This window comes from Ceratotherium simum, chromosome 4 (assembly GCF_057802395.1).
Source record: "Ceratotherium simum simum isolate JZ-2026a chromosome 4, ASM5780239v1, whole genome shotgun sequence".
NCBI lineage: Eukaryota > Metazoa > Chordata > Mammalia > Perissodactyla > Rhinocerotidae > Ceratotherium > Ceratotherium simum.
In genome coordinates, this window is record NC_141903.1 from 51,000,466 (window position 1) to 51,022,257 (window position 21,792).

At 40.2% G+C, this 21,792-nt stretch overlaps 2 protein-coding genes across 4 annotated transcripts in view; both read right to left on the reverse strand.

Moving 5' to 3' along the window:
• The window catches only part of SNCAIP (synuclein alpha interacting protein), a 144,211-nt gene that overhangs the window by 66,686 nt on the left and 55,733 nt on the right, over nt 1–21,792 (reverse strand). For all 3 annotated transcript variants that reach the window (XM_014796514.2, XM_087429897.1, XM_087429899.1), the window contains exon 2: nt 5,456–5,558. In XM_014796514.2, coding sequence (XP_014652000.1) covers nt 5,456–5,512 — 57 coding nt within the window. In that variant the 5' untranslated portion in view covers nt 5,513–5,558. The remainder of the gene's footprint in view (nt 1–5,455; nt 5,559–21,792) is intronic.
• LOC147917289 (uncharacterized) lies at nt 16,035–17,009 on the reverse strand. The gene has a single exon (XM_087430314.1). It carries the CDS (start codon nt 17,007–17,009, stop codon nt 16,035–16,037), a length of 975 nt encoding a protein of 324 aa, XP_087286440.1.

The window sequence follows — 21,792 nt, forward strand, 5'->3', positions numbered from 1 at the left end:
CAAGGTTTGATGTCTGGGGACCTGGGTGCTAGTCCTGAGTTCTAACACTACCTGTGGAACATGAACATATAATTCACCTTGTCTGGATTAGATTATTCCTAATTCCTTTCCTGGCAGGTGTTAGGAAAACAAGATAACACATATAACATATGATATTAGAACAAGGCATGAGATTTTTGATCATGGGAAGCTGGAGAAGGGGAGGAATGAGAGGTAATTTAGACAGTTTTGTAGTTTTGTAGTTCTACTACAAAAAGAACATGTGAACATTGATGGAACTAGATCATACTGAGAAGCACTAAGTCAAGTTTTTTGTTTTTCTGTGAGGAAGCTCAGCCCTGTGCTAACATCTGCCAATCCTCCTCTTTTTTTTTTTTTGCTGGCTAACATCCGTGCCCATCTTCCTCCACTTTATATGGGACGCCGCTGCAGCACGGCTTGCCAAGCAGTGCGTCGGTGTGCGCCTGGGATCCGAACTGGCGAACCCCGGGCCGCTGCAGCGGAGCGCGTGCACTTAACTGCTTGCACCGCCGGGCCGGCCCCTAAGTCAAGTTTTAATCTAGATAAGAGCAGGGTGACTACTAGGAAGAGCAGGGCTGATAGACAGGGATGGCGAAGGGACTGAGGCAGCCAGAGGCCACATGCAAGTCTTGGTCACCTTCTAGGAAGCACAGAAGAAAGTATACTAGGATCTTACTCAGGTAAATTCCTTGCTAGAGACAAGGGGCAAACCAAGCTCTCTGTACCTTGAATATCGTTCTACTCTTTTTCACACCTAAAATCAGGGCAAAAGCTGTATTCTTTACTGGCCCAACTCTCTGCCTGAGTCCACCTGATGAGCTCTACACACTCTTTCTCAAGGTCTCCCCCTGCTGTGAAATAGCTCTTTGTCGAAATGTAACAAAATCTGGGAAGGGAAGTGTCAGTGGATTGAATTGAGTAACAGGTGGTGCACACAAAACAGACAGGGGCAGGTATTTTAGTGCAAGTGATGCCTGATCTGTAGGATGGAAAATGTGCAAGTCATTGAAAGTGAGGTTTGGTTGCCATAAGAACTTATTTTCTACCAGACAGTGGTTCAAGCACCTTATGAAAATGAATCCACATAATTCTGTGCTATTACCCTAGGTTGCAAGGGCTTGGGTCAAAGGGGATAGCAAAGTGGAAGGACACTTATTTATCTTGAGCCATTTGACTTGCACAAAAAATAGGTTATGTAATTACCAACTTGCACCAAAGTTATAGTCACAGTAATACAGAAAGGCAACAAAAACTCCTGTGCAGAGGAATATCTTCCTTACTTTTATTTATGTATGTGCACATATGCACGTGTGTGCATTTATTTACATGTATCTGTGCATATGTACATGTAGGTATGTGTGTACATACATGTATGTATATAAATACGTTGGTATGTGTTTATATACATACACATATATAAAATCTAGGGCAATAGATAGAGACGATTATTATGATTTTACAGATGGGAAAAGTTGAGGTAAAATTAAGAGATGTGCTTAAGTTTTCTTTAGTTTGTTTTATTTTATTTATTTACAATATATGCCAACTCCGTTACTTCCAAAAAGCTACTTGCAACTGTTTCTCAGTGCCCTCTGGAGATAGTGATGGATGAGATGACTGGTCCAGAGATTCTTCTACGCAACCAAGTTGCCCAGAAGGGGAAGACTAATGCGGTCAGTTTTTTATTTAAATACTGACCCTGCCACTTAACTATCTGTAACCTTGTGAAAGTCATACAACCTCTCTAAGCCTCAATTTTTTCATCTGCCAAACAGGGGATTAAAATAGGACCTGCTTTGCAGAGCTGATGTGAGGCTTAAACAAGCTAATTGACTTAAAGAGTTTAGCGTGGTGCATGGCACAGCCAACATTTGATGGTGATGAGCGAAGCTCTTCAACAGATCCACGGTTTGGCCTCTGCTTTATTCAGTCCTGTGTATAATACTATTTTTGAGAACAGCAAATTGGCCTCTCTTAATAAAAGAAATACACCATGGCTACTAAAAACCCTATGGTAAAAGAGTATTCCAGAGCATTTTTCTTTTTTAAGACAGAGGGATCTGGCTTCCATAGGAATAAAGAGAGAAATCTATAAACCCATTTGCAGTGACAGAAGAGCCCTACTTTGAACATTTGTGTTTATGTGTGTCGTCATCTCTCCCTCACAGATCTGCAGTTATTGCACAATGCTCTGCCCTTTTAGATGGCAGGGTTACAAGAATGTATAGTTTAAACTCTGCATTTTGCAAAGAATGAGCATTGTTTTCAAGTCTGGGAAACTTCAAAATAATTTGATTGCCTTCTGTGTTTTGTCTCATTAGGTAAAGGCAAAAAAGTTCTAGTTTTTTTTTTTTTTTTTGTTCCAATATACAGCTTGTGTTTTAATTAAAACAAGAACCAGGCTCATGACCAGAGGGAAAAATCATGAAACACAAAGCCTAGACTACGTAATTGGACTATGGCTAGAGAGTAAGAAGAGCCGTTTGAAACTCGAGCATCTTTTTGGTAGACATGTTTTTCAAATGTATTGTGCATTTTCCTCCCCTCCCCTGCCACTTAACCAGGAAAGAGGCTTAAGGGCTGTCAGACATGGAGGTTTACAAAATCCTAAAAATAAAGGTATGTTTATGGGAGACTATGGTTTTTTTATGCCAGTGAATTAGCAAGTTGAGTACATCTTCATTTTTCAATGTTAGCATCTGAATAGTCTCCATTTAGCCCTTAAAGCAGTTGTTAAGATTTATTGCTCGTAGTTTACCTAAATGGGCTAAGAACGATCACTTCAATATTTAAGAGGTTATCTCCACTGCTTTCCTCATGAAGTCATTATATAAGAACATTACTACTCTGGCACACTGAAGGTATTAAACCTGGATTAGATTGAACTATTATAAAATAATCTACCATGTTATAGAGGTTGCCAGTCAAAGTAGAGCTTCTTTAGTTTCATGTGGATTAAAATAAACCAGGATTGTTCATCCTCAGTACTACCAACATTTGAGGTCAGATAATTCTTTGTTGTATGGGATTTTCCCGTGTATTTTAGGTTGTTTAGAAGCATCCTTGGTCTCTACCCACTAGATGCCAGTAGCACCTCCCCAGTTATGAAGGTCAAAAGTGTCTCCATGTATTGCCATATATTCCCCCAGGGAGTGGGTAAAATCGACTCTGATGAGGACCATTGCAATCGACTACTCATCTTGGAGAGGCAGTCAAGTATTGTGGCTAAAAGTAGATATTATAGAGACAGAGAGCTCCTAACTAGCGGGGTGGCCCTGGACAAGTTACGTAACATCTCCATGCTTCAGTTTCCTCACCTGTACAATGCAGAAAATAAGTACCTTCTTCATAGGATTGACGTGAGGATTAAACAGGATAATGCCTATTGCACAGTAAGTGCTCAATAAATCACAGCCATTATTATTGTTTCAAAAATTCTATGCAATTTCACTTTTTTCCTTCTGATTTAAGTTTAAATGCAGGTTAATGATCCAAACAATAGAAACATACTTGAAGTGGGGGAAGGTTTGAGGGTAGTTACACAATTACAGATGGATATCCTTATGTTTCAGAGTGGTCAAGTTATAGAAGCTCAACTATTGCATAATCCTGTATCCCAATTTGCTAAGTAGCCTCAGTTATTGCTTAACATATTTTATTATCTTTCAAGTGGAGATTCCTAATTCATCAAAATTATGGGCTGCTGCCAGATGATTCTTCTGTAAATACAACTGCTCTATTGTATTTTAAAAAAAAGTCTTGACGTGATGCCCAGTCTTTTCCCTCGAGTTCTGTCTTCACCATTGGTCATATAAATATTATTGTAGTATTCATTGAAATAATAACAAAAGCTACCATTTTTAAGAGCAACTTACTGTGTACCAAGCTAAGTGCTTCATATATATTATTATTTCACTCAATCCTCACATCAACCTTAAAAGTTAGGTGGGTATGTTAGAGAGAAGTTAATGTGCTCTAGCCAGCAAGGTCAGAACAACATAGGAGCCCAGACTGGTGCCTTTAAAGCCTGTGCTCTTAAAATGCAACTTCATTATCAAATCTCAGAGAGCTACCCAGAACTCCTACCCATAACACACATTTCCCTTTCTAAACACCTTCCGCTGGCCCTGCCCACCCCTCCCCACATTATCATTATTTTCCTTGCTCTTCCCAACTCAGCTCAAAATACCTTGAGGGCAGTGGTTATAAAAGAACCATGTTCTGAATACTTTTCAGTCAAGCACAGTGATTTAAAAAGAGATGAGAACGAGAGACAGACAGATACCACGGGAAAGAAGAACTCACTTCACATTGGTCTTAATGAGGATTGATAAAAATTGTCTGGAAGCTGAAACAGGGAAAGGCTGAATGCACATTTCCCTGCTACGAAGACTCATCCAAGGTTATGTAAAATAGGTGATTCATCAACTCATCCAGTAATCCAATTCTCACGCACAGTACGCAAACCTTACTTCAAAGTAAGGAGTCAAGTGGAGGAATAACACTGTTGCCAGAGGCATGTTTAAGTAAGTTTAATTTCCAGCGGTGACCCAAGGCCCCAGGCCCTGAGAGATCAATGAAAAGTAAGGTCAGAAACTGTGACCTTGGAGGTCCTGGGAAGAAAAGCTACAGCAATCTTCTCATCGCGTCCTCTGAGAATTAGTCCAATTTGGCCGGGGTGTGAGAGGCTAACACATTTGCTGGTTGGCCTTTGTGGCAGAACTAATTGTGTGGCCCAGGATATGTCACATGCAGCTCTAAGCAAGGTTCATGTAGACCATCCATTCAGAGCAGCCATGAGTAACCTGGACGCTGAAGGAAGATTGTGGCTGTTGTGGGAACTAAGAAGCTTATCAGCCTACAGCATCAAGCAGGGCCTCTGAGGTCAGCTGGTCCAGTCCTCATCAAGGCATGACTCTTCCTCAATATTCCCAAAAATCGTCCAGCCTGTGTTTTGATACTTACAGTGACTGGAAGGATTCCTCTTACTGTTCATCAGCTGATAACTTGGCCATCCTTCAGTCTGTGTCCCTGTCAACTCTAAGGAATGCTGGCTGTAGCACAGCCAGTCATATAAAGGGAACTAACATTCATAGGGTTAATTATGCACATAAGTAACTATATGCAAGTGTCTACTGTATGCAGGCACTTTATAAATTTACTTAATGCATCATTTTGACAACAATGAAACAGATTAGGAATGGGAGTCTCAGTGAGGGTAAATGCCTTTCCCATGCAAGCTGACACTCAATTAAGTGGGATTCACTTCTCAGTCCAGGAGGCCCCCAAACCACACTTTGTCTGCCACATAGGATTTATGCTGTCAATTTCTAAATGTAGTAGGAAGAGTTTAGGATATACAGACTATAATAAGTAGCCTGTGTAGGTAAGGGCAGAATCTCCTGAAGCATTGCTTGCAAATAGCAATACTTACAGATATGTCATCACTGAAGTCAATTTCATCCAAATCAAGGTATTCAGGGGCTTCCATTATTCTTCTTTGCACATTTTGAGTAAGGTCAAATACTTATAAAGTCCTGAACAAGACAGAAGCAAAAAAGAAAGGCAAAAATGTTAGCTGTTTTATAACCAAAAATCATATCTATATTTAAATAAACAAAATGTGAAGGGTAATTGGGTGCTAGTGCTGCCTTTGAGCACGTTTCTTCTCTTCGAATGTCCCCAGTCTGGCTTTCCAGAAGCAGTAAGCACAGCTCCTCCAGGCTCCCCAGTATGGCTCCCCAGCGAGCATCCATGGTCCTTTGCTTCACTTCATTTGTGCCTGCTTGTCTTTGCTGGAGCAATAGCTCAAGTCAGAATCTTCCCCTGTGATCAATATTAGGATTGACCCAACCCATCCCTAGCACCTACCACATCCTGGGTGAAAGCAGGGGCTTCACGGACGGGGATGGAGCCTCAAAATCTTAGGACAACCATATTCAAACGTTTACTGTGAGCATATCCTTGGATGCTGTGCATGGAGCAACGAATACTGGATCTCCACGTAATAAGACAAGTTCAAGACAGATACCAACTAACCAACAGTAACGGATATTACAGAATTTGTAGTACAACCTCCAGTTCACCCCTCAAAAAAGAAAGGATCTAAGTACAGATTTAAACCACAGAGTTACTGCATTGCCCCCTGCTTCTAACAGCTTTGCCCGACTGAGCCAGAGTGACCTGACGCAGGCGCCAGAATGTCCTCAGTCAGCATTTGCCTCAGGGCTGCCTGTGGCAATTCTTTGAATCTGTCAAGGAAGATACATCACCTCCCAGTTCATTTTCCCATCACTTATCATCATCACCATTGGTGTTGGCAGTGGCACCTACAGATGTCAAGAACAGAAATACACATCTCCTGGCAGCGCCTCAGTGTGTAGTTATCTTCTGCAGAGCCAACTCGCAGATATCAAATAAGATTCCATTTCCCGTAACTTGTCTTTCTTATAAAAACCGTCTTATGTACTCAGACTTGAGTATCTGAAATAATTTATTTTTCCCTCTTTCAGTTCTCTAGTCAAGGGGTACCTTGCTGAAGAATAAGGAATACATTATTGGAAAGTGAAAATAAATCTAGACTGATGAAAATGGGCTTCTCAATAAAAGATGAAGAATGTAAAAATACCTACTTTTAAAAAGGAAACTCTTATTCTGAAGGCATTTTTTTCTCATTTTGAGATTTTTTTAATGTTACACAAATAGTATAATTACAATAAAGGAGGAAAAAGTCCCTTGCCATCCCATACTTCAAACCCATCACTTGATTTAATTTTCAGTGTTTCCTCTCTTTCCCTTCCCACATGCATATGCCATTTTTACATATTTTTAATTATAGTAGTTGCAGAGTTGATCCAAGAAAGGATTAGGATGCTACTCCCATGTTCAAATGAAATTATCCATTTAGAACAAGTATTAAAAGTTCTTTTGAAATGACAGTAAAGTTTAAAATGAAAAGAAAACCCATTTGTATTTGTAAAAAATACATATATTATATATAAATACACATAAAGTTAGAAATTTTATTATTTATAGAAATCTAAAAATAGGTTCTTAAGCAAATTGCTTGGTACAAAAATATATCACTTTTCCTCTAATCCTCACAAAGCTTTTCAGAGGAAAACACACACACTCATACTTGCAAATTACTCAAAATAACATTCTCTTCTATTCTGGTGGATTCTGAGACAATCCAGACTCTTTGGATTCCAGCTCATCAGCTAACAAACAGACTTTCTTCCAATCCAATTTCTTTTCACTATATCTGTACTCCACGAGGAACTGTTGATTTACAGACTATTCCCATGGCTTTGGTGAACACAAAGATGATGCTGGGTGTCAGGATGGGGCACAGACAAATATAATATCACCAGAAACATGGAAACACGAGGAGACGATGTAGAAAAATATGTGTCAAAGCTGACAACCAAGTGCATCTTTAAATACAGTCATGCATAGCTTAACAACAGGGATACGTTCTGAGAAATGTGTTGTTAGGTGATGTCATCATTGTGCAAACATCATAGAGTGTATTTACACAAACCTAGATGGTATAGCCTACTACACACCTAGGCTATATGGTACTAATCTTATGGGACTGTTGTTGACTGAAACATTGTTATGTTGCACATGACTGTATATGGAAAAACAAAACTAAATACAAAATGCAAATAAACATGTCTTAACCAAGCAAATTAACAAATAATCATTGAGCCCCTGTTTGAAGTGTTCTGACAATACAAACAGCAATATCCACTTGAGTGTAGCCATTCTAATGGAACATACCCAGTGGATAATATAAATCATGACATTAAAGCAGAAAATCTTTATATTTGGACTTGGAGGATGGTAGTGAGATTCTTTATTTATAGGCCACAACACAAGAGTTACAACAGTTTCAGCCCGTTACAGGAAGACCTGGGCCACTGCTCACATTTATCTCAGTGGGTTGGATGGTCCAGCCTCAGACTAAGGGGTCCAAGGCAGCCAGGACTCTCCTTTACTTCCTAATGGGCCTCCACACACAGCCATCTCCTTTAAGATGCCTTATTCTATCGATGACCCAATTCCTTTTGTCTGGTTCCAATGCTTCTCTCCTTCAAGGTCCCCCTTTAAAAGTATTACATCCTCATTTATAATGTGCAGAAATCCCTGTGGTTCACCAATCTTGGCCACATTCCCAAAACTGCTTCTTTTTAGTCCCGAGTGAGTCCACAGTTGTCCCAGTGGTCACATTGCATTGCCTCCTCCTTCCTCATCTGCCTTTCACTGAGCACCTGGCACCCTTGGGCACTCCCTCCTGAGGACTGAGGGATGCGATGGGAAGGGATGAGGTCAGGTTAGAGCAGCTGCTGCAAATAATCCAACGCGATAAGGAAACTGTGCTGGGCTGTGGGCGCTTTTCTCATCCTGCTCTTCTGGCACCATCCCACCCCACACAGCAGCCCACAACAGAAACCAGTGAGCCCCCTTTTCTGCCCAAAGACACAGACTCTGATGGAATGCACAGCTACAGGAGGCACACACTGGAGGCCCCTGAGCTGAGTCTGGCCCACAGATGTGACGTGTTTGGCGCTAGCAGTATTTAAAAAAAAAAAACAGAATCAGTTGCCAACTTGTAGAACTTGGGTGACTTCACATAAAGTTCTGGATTTGTGGCTTCACTTTAAAAATATCTGAAGCTCTGGCAGCACAGGTCTGCAATCCCCATGACAACAATTGGCTGGAGCTGAGCTGCAGCTGCCCCTACCTGTCTGTGAGGCAGGCGCTCCCCAGTTCACCAGCTCCCTCCGGGTCTGCGAGCTGCTCTGGCATAGACAGCCCTGCCAGGCCTTGGGAGTATTTGAGTGTTGACTCTTCAAAGGAACTCAGTATTAAACAATAAGTACCACTCCCCCTTCTTTTATTGGTGCCTCCTGCCGAATGATGTTTACTTCTCGCGTATTCTAAGATTGTTTTAAAGTCTCATACCTCAACAGCAACAAAATAAATTTCTTACAAATAAACTACCGGCATGTTACAATTTGTGCTTGTACAGAGCCTCCATTTTATCTCTTATCACTAGAAAAAGAAAACCTTCACAAACAGAATAAAATGTTATGATGAGGTGGGGATTATGTTTTCTTCACTTTACAACTGGGGGAGGGAAGAGTTCTTGCCTTGATGTGATTGGCCTTGTGGATTTACATGGTGCCACTTCACTGTTGTCACTAGAGAGGAAGGGCGAAGCAGCACCAAGTGCAAGCCCAGAAAAAGACTGAAGCCATCCTCCATTTGGCCAGACCAGCAGCTTGGATGCAAGAGGGCCAACCCGACTCAGGGCCAACGAGAGTGGGTTTACGCCTAAGTGAAAAATATTTTTCAGCCTCCCCAGAAAGGGCGGTCTAGCTGAACTTTACATGAGAATTTTATTGCTATGCATCACAGTTGGCCCTGGGCCCCTCTGGGATCTCAGAACCCAGTTATTTATAATGCATCCCCACCCCATCAGCCCAGACCCTACACGCTGCAGTCACTTGTCCCAGGTCCTCTGAGGTCCTGAGGGCTTTCTTTTGTATTGTCTCCCCCCTCCCCCCAACTCACCTCTTACAAGATCTGTCTACCTTAGGTACTATTGACTGAAATCATGTCCTTTCAAGCTCAATTGGGCTTTTAATTTCTCTTCATTGACACTGGCAAATTTTGTTAATTTACTTAGGCAGGTATGTTGTGTGTTTAATTTTTTTTAAAGTGGGGGGAGAGTTGAAGATAGAGATTGGGCAGGCGTAGGAGAGTAGAGAAAAGTAAAGGAAACATTTCCAATGGTTTAGCTCTACCGAATTGGGTAGGAAAATTTATAGGGAGGGCAAAAAGAAAAATATTAGAACATGAGAACACAGGACTAGGTGGCTAGGACCTGCATGCCCTGCAGAAGCTGTTGGTGACACGTTGCCCCCCTCCTTTTGGTGTGCCCAAGACACCGGGAGAAACTTGACCCAAACTCCAAACTGATGCTTGATTAGAGGAGAAAAAGAACAAAATAATAAGCATCAACTGTACACTATGTCTGAAGGATTTTTCCGACTCACAGAGTTCTGATAAACTGCCAAGAACAGAAGTCCCTCCAGTGTCTATTAAAGTGTGTGGGAGGGGCTCCTGGCCCTAATGGGTCTATCAACACCACATCACCCTCTCACAAATGACCTCAGTGATGGCCCAATTGCTTCTTTCAAGGGAAGATTCAATTTGGAAAGAGCTCAAAGTAACCAAGAGTCCAACTGGATAATAAAAAGTAGGCAAGCAATGTAAAAACAACCTTGCCCCTCCAGTACTATGATTTTCAGGTGATATTTTTAATTTTTTTGTTGTGATTTGAAAACTGATTCTGAAAATAAAACCAAATGAAGACTTCCAAAAAACTGTTGGGTAAGGCAGCATCACTGGAAAAAGCTTGGAGTGGCCAACAAAATTTCTTTGAGAAACTACACTCACTTAATGTACACATTCTGGTGTGCTTGGCTCATAAAAGGCTCACTGATTTGCGACTACAGTCACATATCCCATAAACTGCTCTACTGAAATTCTTCTTAAAGTGAATTGCCTCACTCCATTTTATAAGAAGCCAGCATGGACTCATTCTGAAGGCTCATGTTACACAGATTTCTCCTTTTCTGCCAAAGTCACTATTGCTACATTTACCAGTATACTCTGAGGCCTGGTAATTAAAAGTAAGTTGGGCTTGTCAAAATAAATGAGCAGAGTACATTCAGTGATGAGGTAACCTCAGTCGATTTGCATTACAGCTTCTTTCTTTACTCTTTAATTCACCAATACTTGGGAAAACATAGCAGCTCCCTACACCCTTACACACACACACACACACGCACGCACACACAGCCACAATTGTATTGGGATAAATTTTCAATTTGAAAGCCTGCACACAGATACTGAACTTACTTTCTTTAGTATGACAAGAGCCAAAAAAGAAAAATCACAAACTAAGTACTAGAAGGGGTGGGTGGAAAAAAGTGGAATATATGAAATGTTGTCCCCGGTTGGCTCAGTAGCTTGGCTGGCAAGGAAGCAACTCATTCCAAATGTTGGATTCAGTTTCTTTCACTCTTTGATTCAACAGTGGCCAGAAGCATGGCAGTCGCTAAATGCCTAGTCTTGAAGCAGAAAAATGATAGAGGCAAGAAATTTCTACTGGAAAGAGGCAACTGAAGGAGAGCCAAGAAGTACACATGAGGAGAAAGGCGGAAAGCACAGCTCTGTAGATTTCACCCGCTTCTTCATTTATGGAATATTCCTGTGTGTACACACTGGATGAGACCTACATTGCTCTCCACGCCAGTATGGGCATGCAGTACCAGGGGAGACAGACAAGAAAACAAGCCATTACAATATAATGTGGTCCTTGCCAAGACAAATACATACACAGGAGCCTGGGACACCTAACCTAGACCTTGCAGATGAGGGAATTCTGTTTGGTATAGTGAAGTCTAAGCTGAAAGCTGAAGGACGAGGGTATGAATGGGGAGGAAGTTGTAGGGGCAGGAGGAAGTGTTCCAGGTAGTCTTACAGCATGGGCAAAGGCCTGGAGGTGAGAATTCTGCAGCAGAATTTCCAGAAAGATGGATAACACTGATTTAGCACCTATTGCTGTTTTTGCTTCAGGAAAGTGGTCTTGAAGGGTGAGGGCCATGGTGGGGTGATAAGCAGGGGTGATCAGGGGAGTATTTCCAAAGCCAGAATATAAATAGAGCACATCTTGGAATTTCAAGTTTTCTGGCATGTTTGGAAAAATACAAGTGAACGTTTGCTATCAAACAGGAGACTTCAATGTAATACATTGAGCCTGCTCCAGCTCCTGGGGAAGGTGTGCTGCATTTGAACACCCACGGAAACATCTGTGAAGCAAAACTTTGTACCAGGGTCTAGGTCTGGGTGCTTTTACATATACTCTCTCATTTATGTTTCACAAAGAGCTTGGGAGACAAATATCTTTATAATCTCCTTTATGGGGATAAGGAAACCAAGGCTTAGAGAGATTCTGTAATTGCCTCACAGACACACAGCCAGGACTTCTGATGTTAAGTTTGCTTTTCTCCCTTATTTCAGCTTGCTGAAACTGCAGTGGGAAAGTCACACTTCACCTGTACCAAACGTTTCATTTTTTCAAATCACCTTCAATGTTTTTTATATGACTATTTATTACAACTCTGTGAGGGAGGCAGGGGGTGTACCACGATTTGCAATCATATTCTTTCTATTTTACAGATGGCAAAACTCAGGCATGTTTTGGCCAAGGTTATGTACTACTAAGTAGGGGCAAAGCCAGCTCAGACAAACCACTTCCCAATAACAAGTCAGAGCTCTTCTGATTTGCCCCCTGGATTGCTCTGCAACATGAGTTTTCACACCAGAATTCCATAGACCTCCTCAGCCCTGAATTGTACTGCTTTAGGTGTTCACGAACTGTAACTCCAAACGAATTGCTCTTTCTTCTTTTCAGCAGAGTCTAAATAGAAATTGTAGGCATGATCATCATCATTAAAGAAAAGTGTATAGACCTTTGTGTACCTAGCATACCTTACTCACAGATACTCCTGAACTGGTCTATAAAACATTATATTCCATAGCCAATTGCTTTAATACTTCAAAGAAAATTTGATTATGATCATCTTTCCTTATGTCTTATTAAAAAGGCAAGTAAGATAGCACTGTACTAGAAAACCTCATTCTAGAGATCAGGATTGCTCTGACAAGTCCATATAAAGGTTGGTCTTTTTGTAGTTTTGAGCCCTAGCTTATAGTTTAAAATTCTTGCAAATGAGTTGGGAGTCATTTCGTTAGTTCTCAAATCTAAATACTGAGAATGAACTAACTTATACTAGAACTTTAGAGCCTGAAAATACCTTAGTTTTTAAATGTAGAGATAGAGGTATTTTTAAATTTGTATTTGTGTGTGCGTGTGTGTGTGTTTGTGTGATTTAAAGTGAGATTAACATTTAAAATTCTTTTTGGAAGGAGGAGAGAGAATTCATGCTCACAGTAGCTGCACAATAGAAGATAAAAGAATATACAATAGAAAAAAATATAAACATATATGTAGGCACAAGAAAAAATACATTGCATTCAGCTCTGGATGCCACTTCTTAAGAAGGCCACAGGTAAACTGAAATGTACCAAGACACAGTAAGGAAGTCCAGATAGCTAGTGGTTGGAAAACTCTGTCTCAGGAGACACAACTAAGGAAATATCTAATGTGGAGAAGAGAAAAGCACTCTTCTCTTTCTCTAAGAATCTAAAGAGCCATCAGGTAAAAGGAAGATTTGACTTCAGGGGTAGATCTTAGGGGAAGTTTCAAGGATGCCAATCTCAGCAAAGACACGGTAATAATGACATCTGGAATGGGCTTAAGTGGAATGGGCTGCTTTATGAGATCACAACCATCCCAGTGAGAAATTGTTCATATAGAGGTTTGGGGGATCCTCTGAGGCAGAAAGATGAAGATCCTGCATTGGGAAGGAGGAAAAGATGACCTTCTAATTCAACGATTCTGTGTGGTCTGAGACAGCCATGGGAACACCCCTGAAACCAAACTGGGCCCTCAGAACAGTCCTGCCCAACTCTGACCCCTCTCCAGGGTGCTACCATGACAATCCCTGTTGAAGTTCCCTTATCCTATTTCATCTGCCACCCTAATCCCACCAGGAATGTGAATGAAATACGGAGCTTAAGGGAGAGGAAAAGGGAGAGAGAGCAAGAGAGTTCAAGTGAAAATAATTTTTAAAAGAGAACTGGCATGTTGTTCATTCAGTGAGAATATGACTTACTCTCTGTTGTAGATAAAAACCTATCAATTCCACAAGGACAAAACTATGACCTAATGAGGCCCAAACAAAAAGAAAATATCTGGGAAGAAAAAGGAAACATTTCTAGCACTGGGAAGTTGAGCCTGGGCTTAAGCCAACCATGTCTTGCACCGGCTTCTGGAAAGGAACTATGGAATAATTTGGGAACTGGATCCCTTACTCAGTTATGTACAGGAAACTATCCAAATCCAAGTTCCAAATTTTTGGCACACCTGAAGTGGTCATGCTTTACTCTTGATTTTCCAAAGATTGCTTGATTTCTACAGTAGATTTGTTTGGCAATTATTATTGAGAATGTATGGAACACAGATGACAATCCTGATTCTCATTTTAGACAGAAGTAGACATAACAGCAGTATGCATGGGGAGCATTAAAGAGTATATCAGGACTCAGTTATCTTGGCTTCATTCTCATACCTCTCAAAGTCTATGAGGATTAAACTTCCGAGCAACCCTAGGCCAGAGGTTCTCAAAGTCCAGTGTGCATGAGAATCACTGGACGGCTTATTAAAACAGATTGCTGGGTCCAATCCCAAGAGTTTCTGATTCAATAGGTCCGAGTTGGGGCCTGAGAATTTACATTTCTAACAAGTTCCCAGGTGATGCTGATTCTCCTAGTCCCAGAACCACATTTGAGAACTACTACCTAAGATCAATGGCTCATCCCAGCCCTGGCTACATCTGCACTTAATTAAAAGATAGTGACCTTTTCTCCACATCTCCCACCTCCCCAGATGTTAACTGCATTATACAGGATCCATGCCTAGTGCCCCTCTGATTAAACTGCCTCAGTGGACTGGACTAAGCACTTCCCATGAAGACCACCCAGAAACCTCAGGAGGTCTTAAGTCTGTGTATGTGTGTGTGTTTTAATTCCCAGTGTAATACAAGGGACAGATGTTGGCCTACAAAACCCTACAAAATTTGGGCCTTGGCTACTTTAAAATTTCCTTTCTCCATAGAACATCATGGCAACAAAGATGTTCTAAGTTTCTCCTGTTAACAAGATCCAGGTTTATAATTTTTAGATGCAGGCTTTTTAGAGCAAGAATCTCAATTTAGGGATATCCATTCACTAGCACTACAGTATAATAAATCCCAGATCTACTTGTAAAGAAGGAAAATGAAAAATGCATGAATCTAATAAGAATTAGTTTAAAATTCAATGCTTATACAACATGTATGCATAAGATATTTAAAATAACTACTCATTGAATCTGAAGCAGTCCAAATGGCTATAATGACTGACCGTGATAAATAAAAACCTGGCCATATATTTTTAATTGAATTATAATGTGCTTATTTTTATTGACTCCAAATCCAGAAATAAGGTTATTATGAGGATTTTATCAATTCTTCCAATTCTAAATGTATCAATTTAATAATCAAAGGAGGAAATAAATTCTCTATAAAGTAAATGTCGCTTTTTTCTGAAGAAGAGCAGAGTTTGATATTTAGGTGACTAAGCAAGCATACTGGGGCTAAATGTCTATAGTAACCCAATATTGCACATCTATACATACCCGGAGAGTGTGATTTAGCAAGTACTAATTTAATCCAATGCTTTTATCTAGCCCTAATTCACTGAAGACCCTTAAGGGAAGGAAAACGAACAAAATCTGCTTCTAGCTTATATGAGGTACTATTAATAAATTACAAAAACTGAACATTGCATCCTTAACTAATACACTTCCAATATGTGCCAAAGCATTTCAAGAAAAACATAAGACGAAAACACAAGATTACTGTTAAGTACCTTTAGGAATTCAGCTAGAAAGTACTATCCTCAGTTTCAACAATTTGCTATTTTTTAACACAATACCCTACACAGAGTAAATACTTAATATATTGTTTGTTACGTTGAGTTCATTTCCAGATTGTAATCATTGTTAAGATACTTTAGAATTTCTACATTAAAAATCTTAGTATTGTGCTAAATAACAAATGTTGTGATGACTACTTTTCTTCAACTTATAATAACTTAGTATTCATATATCTTCCTCTTGTACAGTTTCCCTCAGAAGTCTATTTTTGGGGAGGAATCAATCTTCTAGTCCCCTTTTCAGAAACTGTCTGTTGATGAGGGCTATGGATATTTTAGCTGCACCTTCCAGTGATGGAGCCTGTTTCCAATGATTAAAACCGAGTTCTTTGCCATTAAGCATATGGAGAAAGAAAAACATTTGCAGGCTGTGGCGTGGGTTTTTCTTCTTTGGCACCACAGAAGGACACCAACTTCACTTTGTAATTCACCAACATAAGTAGGAAAGGACTGAGAGCAGAGAAGCCTGAAGAGAGAGCTGTGAGAACAGCTGGAAAAAAGACACAGGCTGCCAAGTTTTTCAAGAAATAGAATAAGATAAAGTGAGAAATCCAAAGTGGAGTGAACAGCCACATTAATAAAATACTAAACTTGGCCCCTCTAAGGATTTCAATTTCTAAATCATCATCGTCTCCAACCCAGATGTCGCCATATGTCATTTTCTTTCTTTCCGAAAGGAGAAAAGACATCCAGAAACAGACGAAGACTAAGATGGCTAAAGGAAGAATATCAATCAAAACTAAAAATATTTTCCCATAGTAAAACTCTACCTGCTTGTTTCCAAAGTCAATTAGGCAATCCATATAAATCCTCCTAGAAGACAAGGGGTCTGTATCATTTCCTGCATTCAGGTATTTCGATTTTCTAGTGTAAAGTAAAACTGGGATGTACACCGCCACACCAGCCACCCAAAGTGCAGAAACCACCTTCAAGGAATGCTGCTGATGGTCTGGGTTTGGAGCCTCACTCAAGGGGTGGACATTTTGGTAAAGCTTCCTGTGGTAGAACAATGCAAAATGTAACAGGAACCAGATGGCCAGTGAAGTCGTCAGGGCTGCTGTGAAGTGCAGAACTTTGCAGCCAGCTGAATCCAACATGAAACCAGAAGAATAAACAATTTTCATGACATTCACCACCAAGTTTTTAATGAGGTGGACAAATATAAGACTGAAAATTAGAAGAAAGGATGTCTGTAAACACCCAGTGATACATTTCCTTGTAGAATAAAATAAACATATGTTTCCAACAAAGCTCACAAGGATCAGAATGGTGCAAACGATGATCTCAAGCACGTCTGCAGATGGCTTCATGGTAAATGGCAAATCGGTTACCTCAAATGTCTTCCTCTCTTCAGTTTAAGTCATCAGGTATTTGGAAAATTTTAAGAGGTCTTTAGTGAGAAGATCTGGGTTTTTTTAATCCACTATGTTGACAAAATCATCAACTGGTATCACCCTAATAGTTCAAAGATGTTCTGTAACAGAATTCTGCTTGCTCCAGCGATGAGCTGCTGAAAACAGAACAGCTTCCCAAGAGGACTCTGTTTTATCATCTCCAGGGACTTAGCTATGATGAGAAAATTCTAGGTATCATCACTTAATTAAAAGTTCTCAGAAATGTATTTATATCACCGTACCTAGATACACTGATACAGTTTTCCACAACCGTGAAGGAGAAAATAAAATTAAATTTGTGACAGCAAAGGAAAGGTAGCCAGAATTGAAATTACTCTCTCTCCTCACGGAAAAAAATTAAAGACGCAGAGGTGTCTGAATAAAAATGAAGATTTCCAAATAACAAAATGACAAATTAAGAATGACAGTAATAACATGATAGAGATTTACGAAGTACGGTAGTTTTCTAGTTTCTCTACCATGTTTTGCAAAGCAAAGAATACTAACACCTGTCCTGATGATCTCATGGGGTTGTTAGGAATACAAAAGAGATGATAGAAAATACTTGTGAAGTCAGTAGGGAAGGAAATAAAGAAGGGAGGGCAGGAAAGAAAGAAGGAAGGAAGAAGGATAGGAAGGAAGAAAGGAGAGAGGGAAGGAAGAAAAGAAGAAAGGAAGGAAGGAAGACACTTTTATAAACATGAGCATTATGTCCATGACCAAATCTCTAAACTATTGGTTAAAGAATCATTCTGACAATTGTTAAGTGGTTAGGGAGACCTCCCCCGCTAGAGAACAAGAAGCTAGGACAAGATTTCTGTCCTAAGTACAGAGTATAGAGCAAGGACAGAAAAATGGCACTGAAATACATTGCTCAAGTAACCTGGCATTAACTCACTTTCCAGATGAATTCTGTTGGCTGAGTATATCATAATGATCCATTCTGGGGACAAACTACTTTCCTTCTACTTACTGTATTTGCTTGTAAATTTTGCTGTCAATCATCCTATCCTATCCTGTCAAACCATATGCTTCAGCTTGACCCAGTGGTGTACTGGAGCCAGCTTGCACCAACTTAAGCAATTGTGCACATCTCTTCCCAACTCTGTGTTCATTGACTTCATGTTGGGAGCTTGAAATTGGGTATGCTGGGAGTATTTACACTATGGAAATTAGCAAATGCTACAAATCAGGGCTTTTGGCGGTGTGGGGAAGAGTTGTTTTACTAGAACAACATTGGCCTGACCAAAAAACACAGAGTGATAAGAAATTAGCTGATATTTTATCTACATAAGGATAAGATCAGGATTTGGTACCTACCAATCCCTTCAGGAAGGGTATGTGTAAGAGGTTTACGGCAGTGTTAACAGGTAGGAAAGCTGAGCCCCTCGATTCCACTGTGGGGAGGTGGAGCTTGGGGGGCTGACACTTCCTATTAAACCCCTTACCCCTAATTGGCTACTAAGACAGGTAGCCAACTCAGAGTCTCCACACCACATTTTTCTTCCCTAAGAAATATCCATTACCTCAGTGTCAATTACAGTCAGTCAAATAGGCACCCCTGAGTTTCTACTAATGATAACAATAACAATAATGATAATAAATAGTAATAGGAATAACACAATAATAATGCTCATGTTGGGTACCATTTATTTAACAACAATTTGAGCCAGACATTGTGTTGGTGTTTTGCTTTACAAATTTAACTTCATTTAATCCTTAATATTACTCTCATTTCACTGATGAGAAAGTAGAAGACCAGAGAGGAAAGTAAATTGCTCAAAGCTACTGAGTAATGGAGACAGGAATCAAAGCCAGGTATGACTGATTCCAAAACCACTGGTTCTTAGTCACTGCCTCTCCACGAATGCTTGTCAGATTGTGGATTTTCTGTTGACTATTCTTGATCTTCCCCTAATGATCTGCAATTGGTACACCCAACATATAGAGCCTATGATAAACTCCTTCCGAGAAGAGTTTCCTGAGGGTTACAATACACAAGTCATGCAGATTTTTGAATAGCAATTAGTTTTCTCCCTTCTCCTTCAATGATAATAATACACGTTATGGGGGTTCACACTTCTGCATCTCATAAGGATCTTTATACACATTCTGCACATCAGTTCAAGATGCCTACTTGAAACAGACTGTTTCCAGCAGTAGTGAACCCCCCACTTCCTGACGGTGTTTAGGCAGAGGCACCATAACTGCCTCGAGTGAATCTGCAGAGCAGCGAAGGACAACCCTAAACAGCAGACAACATATAGCCCACCTTAATTTGAGATTTAATGTTGGGATAATGAATTAAGAAATTGTTTACGCGATGCTATTCTCAAATACGCCTAAATAGTAACTATTTATGGCAAAAAATACTAACTTCTCAGAGCTGAGGGCTAAGGGTAAAAAAACGTTTTGTAAACCACCCTCTCTCCAAAAAAAAAGGCTTACCTAAACATTTGTTTTTCAAAGGATTAGCAAACATGTAACATGGTCCTTTGCAGTAGGGCAAAAATGTAAAATACATGTGTCCTTTTCCTTCAGGGTAATTTCCATACTAGAGAAATAGCACACATAATAATATAAGGGGAGTAAAATTAATTTTTGTGAATACTGGCTTGACTGATGGATAATACTTTTCTTCGTTAACTATGGCACAGTAGGGCTAAAGAGGGACCTTCATAAGGCTGCACTTAATTGGTTGTCAACTGAGAACCCATCATGTGCCCCACAAGGCCCCAGACTCTAAGGATGACATGTAGGAGTGGAAGCCATCGTCCCTGCTTTCAACAGGCATATGGTCTAGTTGTAAGAACACACTAATGTATTATATGTTATATATATTGTTATATTATATGTATATATACACATACTTGTATATAACATATCACTTATAAGATATATTTAACTAAATAATTATTTATTAATAATTAATAAATGAATAATACAATGTAATGAACTGCATGGTTGTGAGTATAAGAATAAAACATTCAGAGAAGAGAGGGACTCGTATGGGCATGACTATTTTTAATCTCCAGTTCATGGAAAAGGAAACTGAAGCTTGGAGAAGTTAAGCCACTTGCCCTAACCAGCAGGAAGAGCTGGCACTGAACTCCAGACCTCTCGCTTTCAACAGCTCTTTTTGAAAGGGAAAGGAAAGCTGCCTGCTCTGTGAAGCAGAGGTGCTAAGAAACCTGGGTGCCAACTCCAGGATCCCCAGGAGCTGCACGGATGAGCTCCTGAAGGCAGAAAGCCCATTTCTCAGAGGTCCGGACGTGGCTCAGAGCCAGGAGGGCCCAGGAAGCAATACTGCATCTCCTGCAAAGGAAGGTAACTGTCATGTGTACACTTCAAGGAGGAAAAGAAAAAAATCTTCCTTTGGAAACCAAACACTAACTCTGCCAATCCAACTTCACTGAGGTCATTTGAGAACTAAGGAGTTCAAAGGTTCTCTACGGCTTCCATTTACTTTGGCATAAGATTTAACAGAAAAAGAACTAAGGGAGAATTTATATGGCCCAGGCTGTTTTCCAAATCGCACACTGCTAAAGTTATTTAGAATTTACTTTAACTCGCAATCACATGTAAAGTGGTTCAGATGTAAATGCTTTCCGTGTGGCTTCAGGCAATCTAGGTTTCCTCAAATGCACATGTGCAGTTCGAATATTAAAGATTTGGATTCAAAATCTCAAAGTACTTCGGGATCCTCTTGATTAGAGACTGCTGTTACTTTATGCAACTGGGTCTGAGGAGGAGAAATAAAACACACGGCCTTCATTTGAGCATTACGTTCTCACAGTAGCGCTAAGATAAACAAACTTCGCAGGCTGAGGGAAGGGCATTTACTCCTTTAAATTGAATATGTAATATAAATAAATGTCTTTTAAGAAGAGATGCCTGAAACTTGATTCTAAGGCTGAATCTATACAAGGGCACTAATTTATTTTAATGAAGATCAGTATAGCACATATGAGGGAGCGCAGGCCTTCTTGAGAGTAGCGCTGGTCTAACCAAGCAGGCTAATTCACTAAGTCACACCAAGATGCTGCTTGAAATTGTCTGATTTGTTCACTGGCCAGGAGCAAACTGATATTTGCATTTTTATATAGAACAAAATGAAGGGAATTACCAAATCTTTTATCTTGTAATCAACTGCTGCCTGAAGTGATTTTCAATTCTCTCTAAGGCAGTGATTTTGTGACCAGCCAGTGCAGGACTAAAACCCCCATGCTCCAAATTAGAAGTGAATGGAGAGGAACTTCAGGCTGGCTGGGGCCAGAGCAATTAAATGGTAATTGCCTTTTAGATATCCTAATGTTCTAATTATATTAGTGTGCTAAATGGTGGGAAATGTGGAAAAGGGCTCCAGGCTGCTCTGGTGGGGAAAGGGAGCTAAGATTGATGAAGCCTGGCCCTGAGCGGGATCCTTCACAGACGTTCTCTCCTGAAATCCACAAATAACCCATGAGGGATTATTAGCTTCAATAAGGCTGAGGAACTTGCCCCGTTGGTTCCAGTTGGTATGTGACTGAATCAGGAGTCCCACCAGGGTTGCATGGCTCCAAAGAGTAGTGGGTTGGCAGGGCCTTGAGAAGGAAAGGGGAGAAATACTGGATTCAAAAACTGGAAGAAATCTGCTAGCAGAGAAAGATGAGAGAATTTGAGAACGAGGCCCTAAAGAAAAAGTGTGTAAGTATGAGCA